General features: G+C 34.7%; 1 protein-coding gene, 1 long non-coding RNA gene and 1 pseudogene across 2 annotated transcripts; 1 reads left to right on the top strand and 2 right to left on the bottom strand.

Moving 5' to 3' along the window:
* The first annotated feature begins 6 nt into the window (after positions 1–6).
* LOC117240507 (organic cation transporter protein-like) lies at positions 7–2,548 on the top strand. Its single transcript, XM_033506522.1, has 5 exons — positions 7–42; positions 775–878; positions 944–1,158; positions 1,554–1,729; positions 2,188–2,548. Exons 2-5 carry the CDS (start codon positions 781–783, stop codon positions 2,401–2,403), a joined length of 705 nt encoding a protein of 234 aa, XP_033362413.1. The 5' UTR covers positions 7–42; positions 775–780; the 3' UTR covers positions 2,404–2,548.
* A 2,459-nt stretch (positions 2,549–5,007) lies between these two features.
* LOC117240505 overlaps positions 5,008–18,057 on the bottom strand; it is a 28,501-nt pseudogene continuing 15,451 nt past the window's right edge.
* LOC117240506 lies at positions 6,538–6,857 on the bottom strand. Its single transcript, XR_004494715.1, has 2 exons — positions 6,684–6,857; positions 6,538–6,616 (listed from the first exon to the last, which is right to left on the bottom strand). It is a non-coding gene; the product is annotated as an uncharacterized LOC117240506 (long non-coding RNA).

Raw genomic sequence — 18,057 nt, 5'->3', positions numbered from 1 at the left:
AATCGTAGAAATCCAGACTCGCGTATTTACGATATATTCGTCGTAAGTTCGATCAAATAGAATTCTAGAAAGCTTACGCGAAATCATACGGTACAATACTTGAATCTGTGCTGACAGATATATTTGATTCACGTCGAAAACACACAGACTCGCGAATGTATTTTAACATGCATAGACAGGTTTTAAAAATGAAACGCGATGAAAAATGAAATATGAAATGAAACCTGACTGTCGCGATTCCATTGTGGTATTATATCGATCTCGTACAAAATTTGAAGTAAATCTGGGAATTTATATAGAAATTATAAAATATTTACAATTTACAAGTACAATCGGGGATAAAAATAAGCTGCTATAGTTAATGGAAATAGATGTGAAGAAAGTATAATCAAATTAGTATCAGCCTCATATACTTGAGTTTTATTTATTATATTTCCTTCTAATAATATGCAGATAGTTCAGCAAATGATTGAAATGAATTTTTACATTTTCTCCACTAATCCACTTAGTTTTGTTCCCGACTGTATTTCGGATCAGAAAAGTATTTAATCAACCAACCACCCATTATATTAATAAATCTCGATATCAAAAGCCATGCCGACTAATGCCATAAAACAGAATGCAAAGTGCCACTGTTCGTGCTATCTATTAATGACGAATACAATGAAAATAAAATTTCTTTTCAGTGTGTTATGAATTTTGAACTGTGTAAGGGCTAAAGGCACGACTCGTATTATATCTTTCGTTAATTATTCTCGAAATAAATTCTTGCAGAGTAACATGGAGGCACCGGACAAAATTCAAGAATCAGCGACGCTGCTCGATCTGTTCAAAACGCCACGGTTGGCGAGAAACACTATTCTTCTAGTTGCATTCTGGCAAGTATAAGATACGAGTTCATGTTGCGATAAAACCTTCATAAATAACCGATACAATCTTGTAGGTGTTTTACCCTGATCTCGTTCGACGATCACGTGTATTCATTGAAACTTATCCAGAGCTCGGTGTTCGTGTCGTTCTCGATCGCCTGTGCCACAGAACTTCCAGCTGGGTTATTACTCGCCCTGTTGCTCGACCGATGGGGTCGTAGACTCTGCGGATTTCTCACGATGGCAATGACCTGTGTACTCAGTATCGCTGAACTTATGCTGCATTCCAGTAAATATATCGATCTGTTTATTAAAGTAAAATTAAAACGATTATAATGACGTATTATTGAGAAAAATCTGAAATTAAGTTGATGATGAATGTAAAAGAATTTTGGCAACTTCGAAGGTACTAATCTTGGAAAATAATTATTTTGATGGAACTAGAATTTAGGAATTATTAGGAATTAATTTAGTGGCGAAATTGAAAGAGGTGTGCACATTTTAGAAGCAATAATTTTCTATATGTTGGTTTTCTAGAATTTGGAGATTTATAGAAGTTTAAAGTTTGTGTGAAATTTTAATTTGATTTTGATTAAGCTTCGATCGGACTATATTTTTAATTAAACTTACAATCAAGTATTGTGTATCCAGGATTAATTTTGTATTTTTTTATTTATTCCCCAGTGCTCGCGAAATTAGTAATGTCAATATTGTCGCGATTCTGTCTGAACATGGCAGCCAATGTTGGTCTTCAGTATGCAGCAGAACTTCTGCCCACGCCAGTCAGATCGCAGGGCGTATCTTTCATCCATATTTTCGGAATAGTTGCACACTCTTTGGCGCCATATATCACTGACTCGATAAATAAATATTTATACTACTATTGTTGTTACAATATTTTTGAAACACCGCTAAGCACATCCACGTTCAACTTCTCTTTAATTTATTCCAAAAGATACAATAAGCGCTATTAGAAATTATGAAAAAGCTCTCATGTAAATTTTCTCATGATAATGTAAAATAGTTTTTTTCTTACCTTAAAACAAGTTGTTTCCTGAAGAAGTTAAATATTATAAAAATCTGATCAAAATATTTCTCACTTTCTAGAAAGCCCGTTTTGGAAGTCGCAACCAACGCTTTTCTTTAACTGATCTTTAATCAAAAAATTGAAATTTAAAATAAAAAATGATGGAATAACTTATGATATGAAACTATATTGGTTGAAACTTTCTAATGAAACTTTTTAAATGAGAAATACTTTGACCAGATTTTCATGGTATTTAACCTTTGCTCATATAAATTAATATTTGTTCATTAGGCTGCAATTTGGGAGGGATTTCCAATGCTCATCAGCACGGTGTCCTTTTTTGGCGCTGCACTGGTTTTGTTCTTGCCGGAAACTGTCGGCCAGAATCTTCCTCAGACTATCAAGCAAGGCGAAGAATTCGGAAGGGACCAACATTTCTGGTCGTTGCCTTGCTACCATAAGACACACTTCAATGGACATCAACACTATCACTCCTGTGAACGATAATTATCTGATTTTTAATAATAATTCAATTAAAAAACACGAAGGAGGATTCGTGTTTTTTTTAGAAGTAACAATATTACAAGCGGATCAGTCTGACGATTTTTGTACGAGAAAAAATCGGAACATATTATTTTTCTATTCTCCTACATTAATTTTTATTTTTATCGTTTACGTTTAAGAATTTGTAAGCCTTAATTCTAAAAAGAGCGAGCTTAGAAATCGTGTTCCTATATAATTTTTATTATTATCTTTTAAGAGCTTTTATAATTTTAATGCTAATTTTCACTTGCGTTACGCACGTTCGAATCGTTCAGCGGTTGGTGCTAATTTGATATTCAAAGATATTACGTAGAATAATATCGAAAATGTTACGTAAATTAATAATTACGTAATTTATTAATTACGTAAATAATAAATTAGGGAGATTTAAATTTTTGATTCCTTTAATGTTTTTAACATTTTTTACTGGAATATATTGGACAAAATCTTATTTAAAAAAATAGTACGTTTAGATAATTTTTCTTTGTGAAAAGAAACAGTTTTATATCTTTTGAACGATTATCCACGTATTTTTAACGATTATTTATCTATTCGTTATATTTTTTGTACGATTTTAAATAACGTACAATATTAATAAAATCCAAGCTTGAAGACTTTTTAAATTATTGTTATAATTTCTTCAGCACCAACTGCTGGACTTTTATCTATCTAAAACGAGTTGTACGTACATTTAAAAAAAAAATAACTCTAATTGACTGTTTCTATGGTTTAGGAAGAAGAAAAAAAGAAAGGAAAGAATATTGTAAGCAAATCGTGCCATCGTATGACGATCAGTGTTCGTCGTTGTGCCAATAACAACGCAATCAATCTGAAGAAACCTATTCATAGTATTCATAATCATCACTCACGTATATATTCGCGTATACACTCACGTCCATAAGATTGATTCACCGAATAAAACTTCCATAAACCTTAATATAAGAAACAATTCTACTTTTTATTTGCACACACATCGACGAATCCCCCGAACAAAAATAAACTGCTAAATATCTCTATAATTAAATACATTAATGCTCGATGATCCTCGTTCATCATTATACGTCTAATCTAACTCCATCCTATAATTAGGAGTTCTACGATAACGATCACTTATGTTACAATGTATTAACCCTTAACAGCCGAACTTAATTATAATTAATTATAGAAAATGAAATGCTTCATTATACGGATATTTGAAGTAATATTCTGTATTATACAGGGTGTCTGGTAATTGATACTGTGATAACCAGTGGTTAGTTAATGTGGTTAATAACCAGTGGTACAGAATAATACTATGTGAAAGGATCTGTTGAAAATATAGAACGAGAGATTTTCGTACGACGTTCGAGAGAATGAAATTCTGAAGCTTTGTCAACTCGTGTTCACACGACATTCACGAAACATATTCAAAATTTATTTTCTCGAAAATACGAAGAATCATCAGTTACGAAACACTCTGTACTATATCACATTATTATATCACTATCGTATTGATAAGAAATGTCGATATTATAACTCCTTAAGACTCCCTTAATATTTATTTGCGATTCAGCTTAATATGTATTGGCCCTGTGTAATTTCAAGATTAAAAATATAAAAGAATTCATTCCTGATTACGATATCGTACATGATTTACAAAATCATCGACCGTCAAGGGTTAAATGAGAATTCTTTCGTCCAGAATTATTTTCCAGACGATCGAATTATTATCCATTGCATCACGAGGATCGAACTAACTTGTAGCCTTGAACAATTATGTACAGTTGAATCTCTAGCGTAGGAATATTTCAAAGAATCTCAGGTTTTGAGGAACGATAGCTGATATTTGCAACGAACAATAGTATGTCTTTTTAATCGGTAACTGAAAGCAGGGGCTAGTCTCATAAGTACGCGAATGATTCTAGTTGCTAGAATCATTGTTTAAAGGTGGTATAACGGAGATTGCGCGCTTAAGACGAACAGGTCGGAGGATCGAAAGGAACGAGATTGGAAATATTCGCGTCTCTTCACGAATCAGAATTTTACTATTTCTAATTGAACACGTGACGGAGTTTCGATCTGTTTCAAGTAACATTTAAACCTGAGTGTTACGCCGGGCGACTCTCTGCCTGGCCCAGGTCACACACCGCGGATCATAACACTGAGCATTTTCAAAATTAACTCATTATCTATCAATTTTTCTTCTAAAATTTGTATATAATTCTATAAATTATTTACTGCTTTTTCCATTGGATTTAAACAGAACAATTTCGGAAGAATGTCGAACATTATGTTAATATCCTTTGTATTAAAAAAAATTCCTGCTTAAAAAGATCCTACAACTTTCATTTTATAATCTCAATTGGGTATGATGGTAGCTAATGAACGCTTAGCAATTAATTGTTTTAATGCATTCCATTTTATGAATGATCAGTAATTACGGATTCAAGGATACTTATTAGAAGTAATATTCTTATTATATCTAAATATATCAAATAGAGATATTTCTCGTATTAATACTGAAAGATCATAAAAAAGGAAATATCATAAAAGAATTTCAATTTTGATGTTTCATTAGAATAATATATATATATATATGTATGTATATATTTAAATTAAATAACAGAGATCTCAGAGTTTTCAAAGCATTCAACGTGTTGATGCATAAATGGATGATGAAAAAAAGCCACGTTGATCGAGCGAACGCAAAATACTCTTCGGTTTAAAAGTCGATCGAAACTCTCATTTCAAGTGTCGGCGATTTATGAATCACCTATATTGATACAAAGGCGATTCGTAATAAAGGAGACAAGTTGAAAGCTTGACAATGCGCGAAGACAGCTCTCTTTTTGTGTTTCGAGTCTCGTGGCAATCCTTTGTTATTCACGGTATTTCATAGTTAAATCAATTCAACTAGAGTATTCCTTCAACGAGAAAAGAAAAAAAAGAGCAAGAAGAAAAAGATATAGATCTTTCTTTTCGATTTTTAAAGCGAAAGATGCGTAAATACTATGGTATATTATTTCCTTATATATCGCTTCCTTTAATACATATATCCAATACTGAATTTAATTGTACATTTACATAAGATACTTGAATCGTTTCTCATTTCCAACACTTTACCGACGTTATAGTACGCGAAATAATTACATCGCAATATGTGAACGCAACGTACTTTAAATGCCGCGTTCTTAATTCTTTAAATTTCTTCACATTTTTATACAGTCAATCCAATTAAAAAAAGATACACTTTAAAGAAAATTATCTTGTGTGCAACAAAGCTACTTCGTCGATGAAGCGTCAATTAATTGCTTAAACGTATACCTTGTGTAATTTGACGATTCTTGTCTCTTTCACTGCAGTAATCGATACTTCTTCCTAGTTTCTCTCAATAGCTCTCCAATCTCAATACGTTCGTAATATCTTAACATCTAACATCACACGCACACGTTTAATAACTATATTTACAACGAATTTGGCAAGTTTCACGCCACTGACAAGATTCAAGCCACTGACAAGTTTCATGTCACTGACAAGTTTCATGCCATTGACAAGTTTCATGCCACTGGTAAGTTTCACCCTACTGGCAAATTTCGCGCCACTGGCAAGTTTCGCGCCGTCGCCAAATCTAACCGCTATAACCTAGTACAATCCATTTTTTGAACACTGCCAGTAAACGCTGGATTTGAAAGGCCTTTCTTCTTTCTATAAGATTTTTACAGCATTTTGCTCCTGTCAAATTGAAATAAACGATTATTAGTAAATTTATATTGACATAAGGCGGAGGAAGAATATTATAGAATCTATACTTACGAGGATATACACGGAACCCACCAGAAACTTTGTTCCTTGCCGAAGTCGTTACCCTCCTGTAGGGTTTCTGGTAATTCCTGGTTCAACGTTTCTGGCAAGCCAAGGGTCAGGAAGGCTTGTCCAAAAAACAGCAAACCGAGGGCAACCAGCGGTAAAGATGGATCAATGTCAGCCTAAATTAAATGAAAAATATTCTCCCTTTTATACGCTTCCCTTTATACCTCTTTTAGAAGTAATAGCGATTAATTCCGCTTTCCGCTAATTCCTTAATTTCCCTTCGATTTTCGGGAAATAAATGAACACTTCTTTTAAATATTAATAAAGAATATTGGTTAAAGACAGAATTTGAAGAAGTTGTCAATATACAAAGGATCATTGGTGTTACCTGTATAACGAGATTATGTAAACATTCGTTTCATTTAGAAACGAAGCTATAGTGTAGTATCGCAAACCTGTAAATAATTACAGACAATAGAAAAGTTACATTTCCTTCGCAAAAAAACGAAACGGAGGAAAATATATCGAAAATCTATCTTGTTTCCGTGATTCGTAAGATCACAAGAAGAATCCATGGCCGACAAGGAACATAATTTTTCTACAAATTAAACCAACTTAAAAAAACGTATTTCAATAACAAATAATATTAGTCGTAAATTAAAAAAGAGGTTGAGTAATTTTCGGATCGTAGAAATACGATGTCGTTAACAGAAATTTCGATTCACTTATCAGATAAATAATGTAAGGTCCCAAAATGTGGGCGATATAACCGATGATATGGATCAAAGACACGCCCTGAGCTCTCACCACAGTCGGCGGCATTTCCGCTGCATATTGGAAACCAATATTCGCGGCGATATTCACCCCAAGACGCGCTATAATCGCCATGGCAACCATTGTCGAACCTTGAATAAGTTGAGAAATATGTAAATGCCACGATCGCCGCATTCCACGCACGATACATACACCCGATGCGCGCATGGTCCAATTAAAAATTAAATGTCATCCCTGTCGAGTATGTGACGTTGAGAAATAAATGTCAATCGTTAATGGAATAGGATTTAAGGGCGAAAAAGAAAAAGAAAAGAAGAGAAGAAGAATATTTGTATAAAAAAATTTTATAAGATTCGATTATTATTAATACTAAGTAAAATGACCGAATTGTATAATTGTAAATTCTCTATAATACGATTTTAAATAATACGGGTCTATATTATTATGTCGTTCAAGTCTGTTGTCTATAAACGATAAAAGAGAATTCGAAGGAAAGTTTTGTTGCAAGATGAGGAAATAAAAATAGTAAATTGTTTTATAACTACAACGTTCTATTCTAAACACGGATTAAAAAATGTCTATTTTCCACTCCTTAATGTCCTTGAAAACACGGATATCCCCTAACGCTACCGCTTATCTCCTTACTATCTAACAAAAACATTATTCTTGCATCAAGCACGAGCTTTCATTTCTCAATCTCCCAAAGCTTTCACTGGAGAAGCTTCAGAAAAGCGCTTTTTAAAACGACCGTCGATCGATAAAACCGGATTTTTTCTATAAAATTCACCCCCGCTTTCTCACTGCTATTCACACGTTCCTGCTATTTTATTGAATAATATCGATTGACAAGTCATTTATCAAGAAATAAAAAAAAAAAAGAAAAAATGTTACCAGAGGGGGTAGCGATGGCAACGAAGGAGAAAATGCCACAGAGGAACACCGATGCGAAACCCATCCATCGTCTGCCCCATCTGTCGAGGAAAAGGGCGAGTAGAACAGCGGCCGGAAGTTCCGTGAGGGACGCTAAAGAGAACGACGTGAAAACGTCGGGGTCCAGAAGTTTCATGTTCCAAACGTGGCCGTCGAACACCCACACCATCAGCAACCTAGAAAAAAATCAGCCGAGTCATACATAAATCACGCTGGACTTCAAGATCGTTTATTAATCCTTCGCATACTCGTTCCCTCGCGTTTGACGTTTATCGATGCTAATTATATACTTAAGCAGATTCTTAATGACCCACATAAAATGCCCCATATACTCTCTTAATGTTCATTCGAGTAGTTTGTATCTAGTTTATGGTAATTTGTGTCTATTTTAATACTGGTTTTATAAAGACAGGGAAGTAGCGTCGAGGCTGATTGATTGGTAACTTGGTTGAATTAACGGTAAAATATAATTGGAATATCGTGAGGCTGAGAGTTAAGAACATATTCTTAGTTAATTTTATTTTAGGAAATGCAGGAAGATTCAGAATTATCATAGTATTAAAAACAAAGAAAATATAAGAAACGTAAAGGAAGTATAAAATTGAATACCTTTCCTATCTACAGGGTGGTTGGTAACTGGTGATACAAGCGGAAAGCGGGTGTCGTACGCGAAAAAAGAAGTCGAAAATATATGTCGGGTTATGGTTAGAATTTTGTAACAACTCTTCACGTGAATTAGCCATTGTATCACAAAGCCCAGATTATATTTACACGTATATACAGGACTATCACAAAGCTTAACAAATAATAAGTCTAATGAATAATAAGTTTAACGAATGATAAAATTAGTGAATAATAAATTGTATGAATAATAAGTTTAATGAACACTATTAACAATGGGTTCAAACGAATCCACAGTCAACGGGATAACTCTTCACTAAACGTAAACTAATCTTAGGCGCAAAATACGATTGTTGAAAATGCTCGATGTATCACTCTCCAAAGCAATCACACGAATGCCAGCCTCGTGGAATTTTTCTCGCTGTACGATTGCATTTGTTTTCTATACCCGTTTGGAAGCATCGAGAAGGTTCCAAACGCCGTTGCTAGGCAGTTTCTGCCTGAAGTTTGATTATTAATACAACGTATGTCCTATTGTATCGACACCTCCGAGGCAACATCACACGTGGCTAGGCCCGACATATAGAATAGAATTTTTTTTTAATTTTTCCGAGCGAAAATTCAAAGTCGATTTTCTCGAAAACAAAACCTCAAACGAAAAATTTTTATTCTATATCTTCGACTTCTTTTTTCGCGTAGAATCATCCCCTTTCCGCTTGTACCATCAGTTACCAACCACCCTGTATATCTTTTCGTACATGATTATAAATTTCTCTGGTGTCTTAGTTTTTTCTAAAATAATATTGTAATCATTGCTGAGAATTTACAAGTAAAAAGTTCTAGCTGTGTAGTTTGTTCGATTGATGTTGGAAAGGTTAACTTACCAATAAATGATGAGCATGATAGTGATACGACCAAGTCGTGGCAGCTTGAAGAGATGTAGGACAGTGTATTGATTATGCGATTGATCCTTCTCATTCATCGCCTTGCAACTTTTCTCAAATTCGTCGAATATTTCTTGCTTCACCTCTTTACCGTTCACTTTAGCGAAGTTTTTCAGCATCTCGATCGCTTTGTCCACCCTGCCACTGGTTATGTACCAACTACGGAAGTATATGAAATACGCAAACGTTATAAAAGCCTGTAAGAAATTTTCAAAATCATCACTTTCACCAACCTTTTGTATCGACAAACTTTTTGTGCAAATTTGAATAGAGCTGTCTAGTTACGCATCAATCATTTATTTTGCACAGCTAAAAATGTGATGGCTTATCGAGAGAAAGATGTTGACCTTGAGATGTTTTATTTACGAGACAGAGGAATCGATGTAATAACCGATCCCAAGATAGTATGTATTGCTGGATAAAATATTACCCAATTTAATTCAGCTATAATTTTGGAACTTTTATGGTCCGGTCTCAAAGGACTTTTGATGTTTTAAGAGAAACTTTAACGTAAAAGAAATTTCTTATATTTCTTTGAGGATTATTTTTAAAGAATTTTCCAATGATACGAAGATACAAAAATAATCCAAAGGACGAGGTAAGATTAAATGTCTACTATACTATCGTATACTAATTTACTTACGAAATTTCTTTGTATTATATTTTTATAATGAAAAAGAAATTGGAATTAAACTACCGTGCACTTTCAGGAACAATCCATGGTCCTACAAACGCAACCACCATAGGACACGCGGTGACCATGCTGAGGATCCTCCAATTTGAGATCCAATATGCGATTCAAGGCAGAAGACTCGAGGCTGCCGCGAAATAAAGTCCAAACGACATGTTCGCTACCAGAGTTCGATATATAGACCGACATATTCGATCACTGAAAGAATAATTCGTGATATCGTTATTGTATTACATCGTTATAGAAATCTTCCCAAATGTTTCGTCAATTTCGTTTCTTCATTTGATATAATAATATTGTTTCCTTATTTCCTTTAGGTTTGTCCTTTCTTCGGTTTTTACCAATCTAATTTCAAATATTCAGACTTATTTTTAGATTTTATAAATCATTAACATCGACAATGTAAGATCGTTTTGAATTAAAAACAATTTTAAAAGGAACACTGCTTTCATCTCAATATCGAACGGAGAGTGCCTCAGTAATCGTGGTATAACCGAAGATTATTCTTGTTAGGGAAGTGATACATTTATACTGTACATGAGAGTGTGTGTGTAAGGGTTAGAGGGCGTCAAGGTCTTAGTGGAGACAAAAGACTGTTGCCAGATGTTAGAAGAATCGAGGATAGTCGGTTGGCGACCAGCGTGCGTGCAAGACGTTCTTCAGAGAGTAATATAGTTGTATAACTGTTGTGTGGGAAATATAGTCAATTATTTGTATTCCCAAATCCTCGAATTTCCTTAACATGGTAGCAGAGCGTGGTTACTAGTTTTGCAAGATATTTAGTGCGTGGTTACGATCTTGCGAGTGAGTTTTCAGTAAAGAAAAAAAAAAAAATTTCAGAGAAAAAAAAAAAGAAATATACTTCGAGCACGTAGGAACGCTTGAGTAAAAAAAGAAGAAAAAGAAGAATCAATTAAAATGGAGAGATCGGAAATCATGATACCTATATTCGATGGTGAGGATTATGGAATGTGGAAGCAAAGAATCACGATGTTTCTCAAATATAAGGAATGCGAGGTTGTTACAACTAGAATGAAGAACGAAAGAGACGATGAAGACTGGGACAAGAAGGACTTGAAGGCAATTAATATAATTTATAGTGCAATATCGAACAGACAATTGGAGTATGTTAGGGAAGGAAAAACGGCGTATGATATAATAAAAAGGTTCGATGAAATGTACTTGAAAGAGTCGACGGCACTGCAGATCGTATGCAGAAGGAGATTGGAAAACATAAGACTGGAGAACTACAGTGATTCAGCATCATTCTTTAACGACTTTGAAAAATTAATCAATGAATTAAAAAGTGCGGGCGCACAAGTAAGTGAGAGGGAAAAGCTGAATTACATGCTGAATACGTTACCCGAAGAATACAGCTACATAGCGGACATAATAGACGCATTGAAAGAAGAGGATCAAACGGTAGCGTATGTAAAAAATAAAATAGAGATAGCAGAGAAGAAAAATAAATCCAATCGAGGAGAAAGGCAAACCAATGCCTTTTCTGCAAAAAAGGAAGGATGCTTCAGATGTGGAAGATTAGGACACTTTGCGAGAGAGTGTCAAAATGGCGTCCAAGCGGGAAGCAGTAACGGCTATTGGCATGGGCCAACACGTGGTCGAAACAGAGGAAGAGGGAACAAAGGCAATACGAGCAGAGGACGTGGAAACTTTCATCGTCAATGAAGAACCGGCACGGGCGAGCATGGAAACTCAAGAGCAGGCATATGGACAGCAACGGCGCACGCAGCAAACAGCAGTGAGACGAATGAAATAAGTAAGAACGAAATAGTGTGGTTATTAGATAGCGGTCGTACCGATCACATAATTAATAATATAAATTATTTCGATAAATCTATCGACCTAAAAGAACCGGTAAATATATATTTAGGCGATAATAGACCGATAAAAGCGACAAAAGTTGGGAATGTTATAAGTTATTTTGAAGCATTCGGAAAACAAAATGAAATAAATATGAGGAAAGTATTTTACGCGAAAGAAATGTCCGCAAATTTGATTAGTTTAGGTAAACTAACAGACAATAAGAATACGGTTATTTCCAAAGGAAATATTGCGAAAGTAATAGATGAGGATAATAAACTTACAGCTGTAGCGTTCAAAGAGAATGGGACATATAGAATAAAAAGTATATTGAAAGGGAAGAAGCACTTAGTAAACAGCGCCGAACGTAGTGGTATGAGTAAAAAGGAAAGATGGCATAGGATGCTAGGACACGTAAATTTTAAATATTTAGAGATTTTGGGTAAAGAGCAGCTAGTGACTGGCATACCGAATGAATTTGAAAAGGAACTTTTGAAATGTAGGGTGTGTATAGAAAGCAAAATGCATAACTTACCTTTCAAAAATAATCTAACTAAGGCTAGGGAAATAATGGAAATTATTCATACGGACGTATGTGGTCCCTTTAAGACCACCGGATTCAATGGAGAAAAATATTTCATTTCATTTATCGATGATTATAGTAAAATAGCTAGGATCTATTGTATAAAATCAAAAGATGAGGTCTTTGATTCTTTCGTACAGTTCGTAAATGAAGCCGAAAATTTAACGGGCAAGAGGTTAAAAATATTAAGATGCGATAATGGTAAAGAATATTTAAATAATCGAATTTATAAATTTGCTAGGGATAAAGGTATAAGAATAAATAATTGCCCAACATACGTACATGAATTAAACGGGACAGCGGAAAGGTATAATAGAACAGTGATGGACATGGCGCGTTGCTTGTTAGCGGAAGCGAAAGTACATAAAAGGTACTGGCCGGAAATAGTTTGTACAGCGGCATACTTGAAAAATCGAATATTAGCGAATACTATAGAAAGAAAGACACCTTTTGAAATATTCTTCGGGAAAAAACCAAGTGTTAAAAATCTACATCTATATGGAAGTAAAGTTTTTGTAAGAAGGCCAGAACAAAAAAGAGTTTCCAAATGGGACAAGAAGGCAGATATGGGAATTCTATTAGGATATAGTGAAGTAGGATACAGAGTCTTATTAGGTGGGAAAATAACAATAGCTAGACATGTAGAGGTCATAGAGACAGACACTAAATGTATCGGTTTTGAGGAAAATTCATCAGAGGCAGATAGAAATGATAGCGAAGATAACTATTCATTGGTCGGTATGGATAAGGAAGAGTTAGAAGGTAGGAAAGATGAAAATAATAGTATTATTGAAAGCTTAAACACTCCTAGGAGATCTACACGTATTAAGAAAACTCCAGTAAGGTATCCAGAAAAGGAAAATATTTGCGAGATGCATGCAAATTATTGTAAAGTAGATATCCCTCGTACATTTGAGGAGGCGATTTGTTGCGAAAATAATGAAGTTTGGAAACAGGCTATGGATAAGGAAATAGAATGTCTCTATAAGAATAAAACTTGGAAATTGGTAGAAAGGGTAAAAGGCAAGGAAGTATTAGATGTAAAATGGGTTTACACGAAAAAATCAGAGGACAGGTATAAGGCTAGATTAGTGGTAAGGGGATTTCAACAAAGAAACGTAGCCGATGACATATATTCTCCAGTGGCGAGTAATCAGACCTTTAAGATATTGCTATCATATTGTTGTCAAAATGGATTAATAATTGAGCAAATGGATGTAGAAACTGCCTTTTTAAATGGTGAAGTAAACTCGGAGGTATATGTAAATCAACCAAAGGGATATGCGGACGGAACGAATAGAGTTTGTAAATTATCGAAAGCGCTTTATGGGTTAAAAGAAAGTCCGAGGGACTGGTATGAGTGTTTTGATAAGTATGTGACGAGATTAGGTTTTAAGAAGAACAATATAGAGCTGTGCCTATATACTTATGGAGAGGGAGAAAATGTTGTTTATTTGTTAATATACGTAGACGATTTGTTGATTTGTAGTAAAAACAAAGGGAAGATACAAAGTGTAAAAAAATTATTAACTGATAAATTTGAAATGAAAGATTTAGGTGAAGTAAAAGAATATCTTGGAATAAATATAGAGTATGATTATTTAAAAAATGAAATGAGATTAAGCCAAAAGAAATACATAGAATCATTAGCAAACAAATATAAATTACATAACAGCAAATTGTACTGTACACCTATGGAGACCAACTTAAAAATTGAAAAAGCTGAGATAAATAGAGAGGACATTGGATACAAGAATTTAATTGGCGCATTGCTGTATATTAGTGTAAATACCAGACCCGATATAAGTTATAGTGTGAATTATCTGAGCAGATTTCAAGATTGTTGTAACGAGACACATTTTAAATATGCCTTGCGAATATTGAAATATTTGTACCGGACTAGAGATTTAGGGCTACATTATAAAAGAAATGAAAAATGCGAAACGATAGATTGTTATGTGGACGCTGATTGGGCAGGAGATCATATAGATAGGAAATCGACTTCTGGGTATGTAATTAGATGGTATGGAAATATAATTGGATGGAAGTCTAAAAAACAAAGGTGTGTGACAAAAGCCTCGACGTATGCAGAGTATGTTGCTCTATCGGAAGCGGTGAGCGAAGTAATGACTATCAGAAAACTAATGAAAATCTTCGATGTAAATGTAGACGATAACCCTGTAAAAATCTATGAGGATAACTCTGGAGTAATGAGTATAGCAAAATACGGAACTTTTACAAAAAATTCTAAACACATCGAAGTTCATTACCACTACGTTCACGAGTACGTAAAGGAAAATAAGATAAACATAATAAAAGTAAGTACAGAAGAAAACACTGCGGATATTTTTACGAAGGCACTGTGTAGAGAGAAATTTGAAAGGTTTAGGTCATGGATGAATGTAAAATAAGAGAAATGTAAATAAAGCGATAAATGTTAAATATTTTGTTAATTCGACAAGTATGTAAATAAAATTAAGTGTACAGTATAAATGTAAGGAGGCGTGTTAGGGAAGTGATACATTTACACTGTACATGAGAGTGTGTGTGTAAGGGCCAGAGGGCGTCAAGGTCTTAGTGGAGACAAAAGACTGTTGCCAGATGTTAGAAGAATCTAGGATAGTCGGTTGGTGACCAGCGTGCGTGCAAGACGTTCTTCAGAGAGTAATATAGTTGTATAACTGTTGTGTGGGAAATATAGTCAATTATTTGTATTCCCAAATCCTCGAATTTCCTTAACAATTCTCCATAGGGAAATAGGTCACTCGAAAGATACAATTTCATACCAGAAAAGTATACAGAATTAAGTATCCTGTCGTTTAAAATAAAATATCTTAAAGTATCCCTAGACACATGTAATTTTAATACCAAACTAGATATACAATTACACAACAAATTCCAAATTACGAGATATAATTCCAAAATATAAAGTTTCAGTAAAATCATTTACCATTAAATATCTTAAAATTGATATCGTAAAATTCGAATAAAAATTTGACTTAAGAAAAAACAAACCGACATAGGGCAATAAACATTTATTCAAACACGTCATAAATAGTTAATCGTTACGTAAAACGGGACCGATACCGGTGCCTCATTATTAGGTCGTAAATTATAGTTTTCCTATTCTCAACAGCTTTTTCTCTCTTATAATTTTCTCGATGACTCACCGATAATGAAAAGCACGTTGAAGCAGTTATCGAACGAGGTACCGACGACTAATCTCGCCAGACAGAAGCTCCAGAAGCTGTTGCAAAACGCAGTGCCGACAGACGCGATGAAACCAACCGCGTTACACGCAACCAACGCCGGAATTCTGCCACAATGGTCGGCTATGTAACCGAATATTAAGCCTCCAAGAATGCTGCCGACGAAGAAGGCCGATTGTGCTGCTGAGCCGAGGAATGCGTGGTCGCATACCCATTCCAGCTGAAACAGAAAAGGGGGATGCTTTATGATTGCGGCTAGTTATGAAAAAACACCGCGTGGTTGGAAAATCGATAGAAGGTGAAGAGAATAAGGAAGACGACGAAAGGACGAGTAATAAATTCCGTAGTTTCTTAATATCATCAGAATTGAGAACCTGAGTCGTAGGTTAGTTAATTGTAGTCTTTTGGTAATATTTTTAGTAATAAAATAGTAGAGGTTGTTTGCATAATTCTTGGATATGATTAGAGAATTTGTCATAGTGGAAGGAATATAAATTTGTTAAGTAGAAGATAGTATCTCCCGATTTAAGTAGGACTTTTTTAGTAATAAAATAGCAGAAATAGAAATTAGAAATAATAATAATAACGATAAATATTCGATAAAAATTTCTTGAGTCGTAAGAAGTTACCAAATGCGTATTTATACGTTCAATTCGAAATATCTGTCTATTGTACAGTTGTAACTTTCACTTTCCGATTTATGCGATATTATATAAACGGATTCATGTTCGTGATTTAATACGCCGAGACGTACAAATAATTAAGGATGACAAGGTTAATTTTATATTCCGCTATAAACGAGCTCTGTTAAGATGCAAACAACACAACAAGTAATTACACCTACGTCTAAGTTCGTGCAACCAACAAGGACTTCTTTTATAATGACTGCATTATATGCTATCGTCAGCAGCTTTACGAAAGACCGTAAATATTTATAGAACGACGGTTCCAACAGTTTTAATTTAAATAAAAATTTGTTAATCGGTGTCGAAAGTTTGAAGTTACTTTATATAAAGAATATAATTTTCTCTTGTGATTTTACCTCGACAGCTATAGATTTGTATGGTATCATCGTGTGATTAAAGGTCCATCCATATTGGCATGGTTTTATTGGGGCCAGGATGGGTCTGCCTCTCTGATACCACTCTCCAATATGTCGGTATAGTTCACATTGTACATGTTACATCGCGAAAACGAAGTCGCACCTTCCGCCAGCAATTCCTCACTCGACGCTGGAGGGATCGATAGTGCAATCCTACATAAAACAAGAATACGTTACATTAACGGTGATGAAATTTGCAAGAAGTATTTTTAAGAATACTAATTTTCGTTTGATTTTCTTATCTTTTTTTAAATAACCAAGGAAAAATGACAGCAAATGGTAGAGAGAGGGAGAGAAATGGGAAAAATAAGATGAAAATTCTACTCAAAAGTGCATAGTTTTTAATCCTAATCTTAAATTAGTCCAATTCCTTGAAACTTAATTCGAATCCTGTTTAAATAAAAAAAGTGACAAAAGTAATATACATAACAATATAAAAATCTATAATAATTTCTCTAATAAAGAATAACGACGATATCAGTAACAGTAATAACACATTATCTTTAATAGTGTTTACATTTTTGCATTTTAAAATTTTCTGTAAAAGTAAAATTCGCATAAAAATCCGCGGCCTACTTATTATTTATAAATCTGCTGTTTCAAAAAAAAAAAAATCAAAAATGGGAAAAGTGAAAGAATAAAGTAACAGGAAAACAAAAGCACAAAATACAAAAGAGGAAAAGAGACAATGACCGTAAAAATAGGAACAAAGGCAAGAGCTGGAAGGACGATCGTCCCGTATCTATTGCACTCCGAGGCATTCGAATTGTGTTGGGATTTAATTACCGATCGCTGCACGTATCGGCGAGTCTATTTCCAGACAAATAAACGGTACGCGGGGAGATTCGAGAAATTGTGCGAAACGAAAAAAAATTTCCTAGCCGATCAGTTCGCGGAACACGTAATGAGAACAGCCACAACGGCGGACATAGGAGCCGAACTGATTCGCCGGGCCGCCGAGGTGGCCAAGGCTGCCGAGGCACCCCGCGGCCACAAGGGCACGCAGGGGAAAACCCTGAAGGAGGCGGCGAGAACCATCACCGCGGGCGTGACAGAGTAAGTGAGGAGAACGGACCCTGTCACCGACGCACTCGCTATAGCGCAAGGACGCATAGCAACACTGGAGGCGGCGGTAGAGGCACTCCGAAAAGAGC

Source organism: Bombus vosnesenskii, unplaced genomic scaffold (assembly GCF_011952255.1).
Source record: "Bombus vosnesenskii isolate JDL3184/JDL3185 unplaced genomic scaffold, Bvos_JDL3184-5_v1.1 scf7180000014724, whole genome shotgun sequence".
In the NCBI taxonomy this organism is placed as follows: domain Eukaryota; kingdom Metazoa; phylum Arthropoda; class Insecta; order Hymenoptera; family Apidae; genus Bombus; species Bombus vosnesenskii.
The sequence above is the reverse complement of the archived record's forward strand: the minus strand, read 5'-3'. Positions and strand labels throughout refer to the sequence as shown.

Bases quoted from the DNA above. Each gene is read 5' to 3' on its own strand.
- LOC117240507 (XM_033506522.1), top strand. From the start codon at position 781: ATGGAGGCACCGGACAAAATTCAAGAATCAGCGACGCTGCTCGATCTG. The intron at 879-943 runs GCAAGTATAAGA...ACAATCTTGTAG, and splicing joins ATTCTTCTAGTTGCATTCTG to GTGTTTTACCCTGATCTCGT. The intron at 1,730-2,187 runs ATAAATAAATAT...TTTGTTCATTAG, and splicing joins CGCCATATATCACTGACTCG to GCTGCAATTTGGGAGGGATT.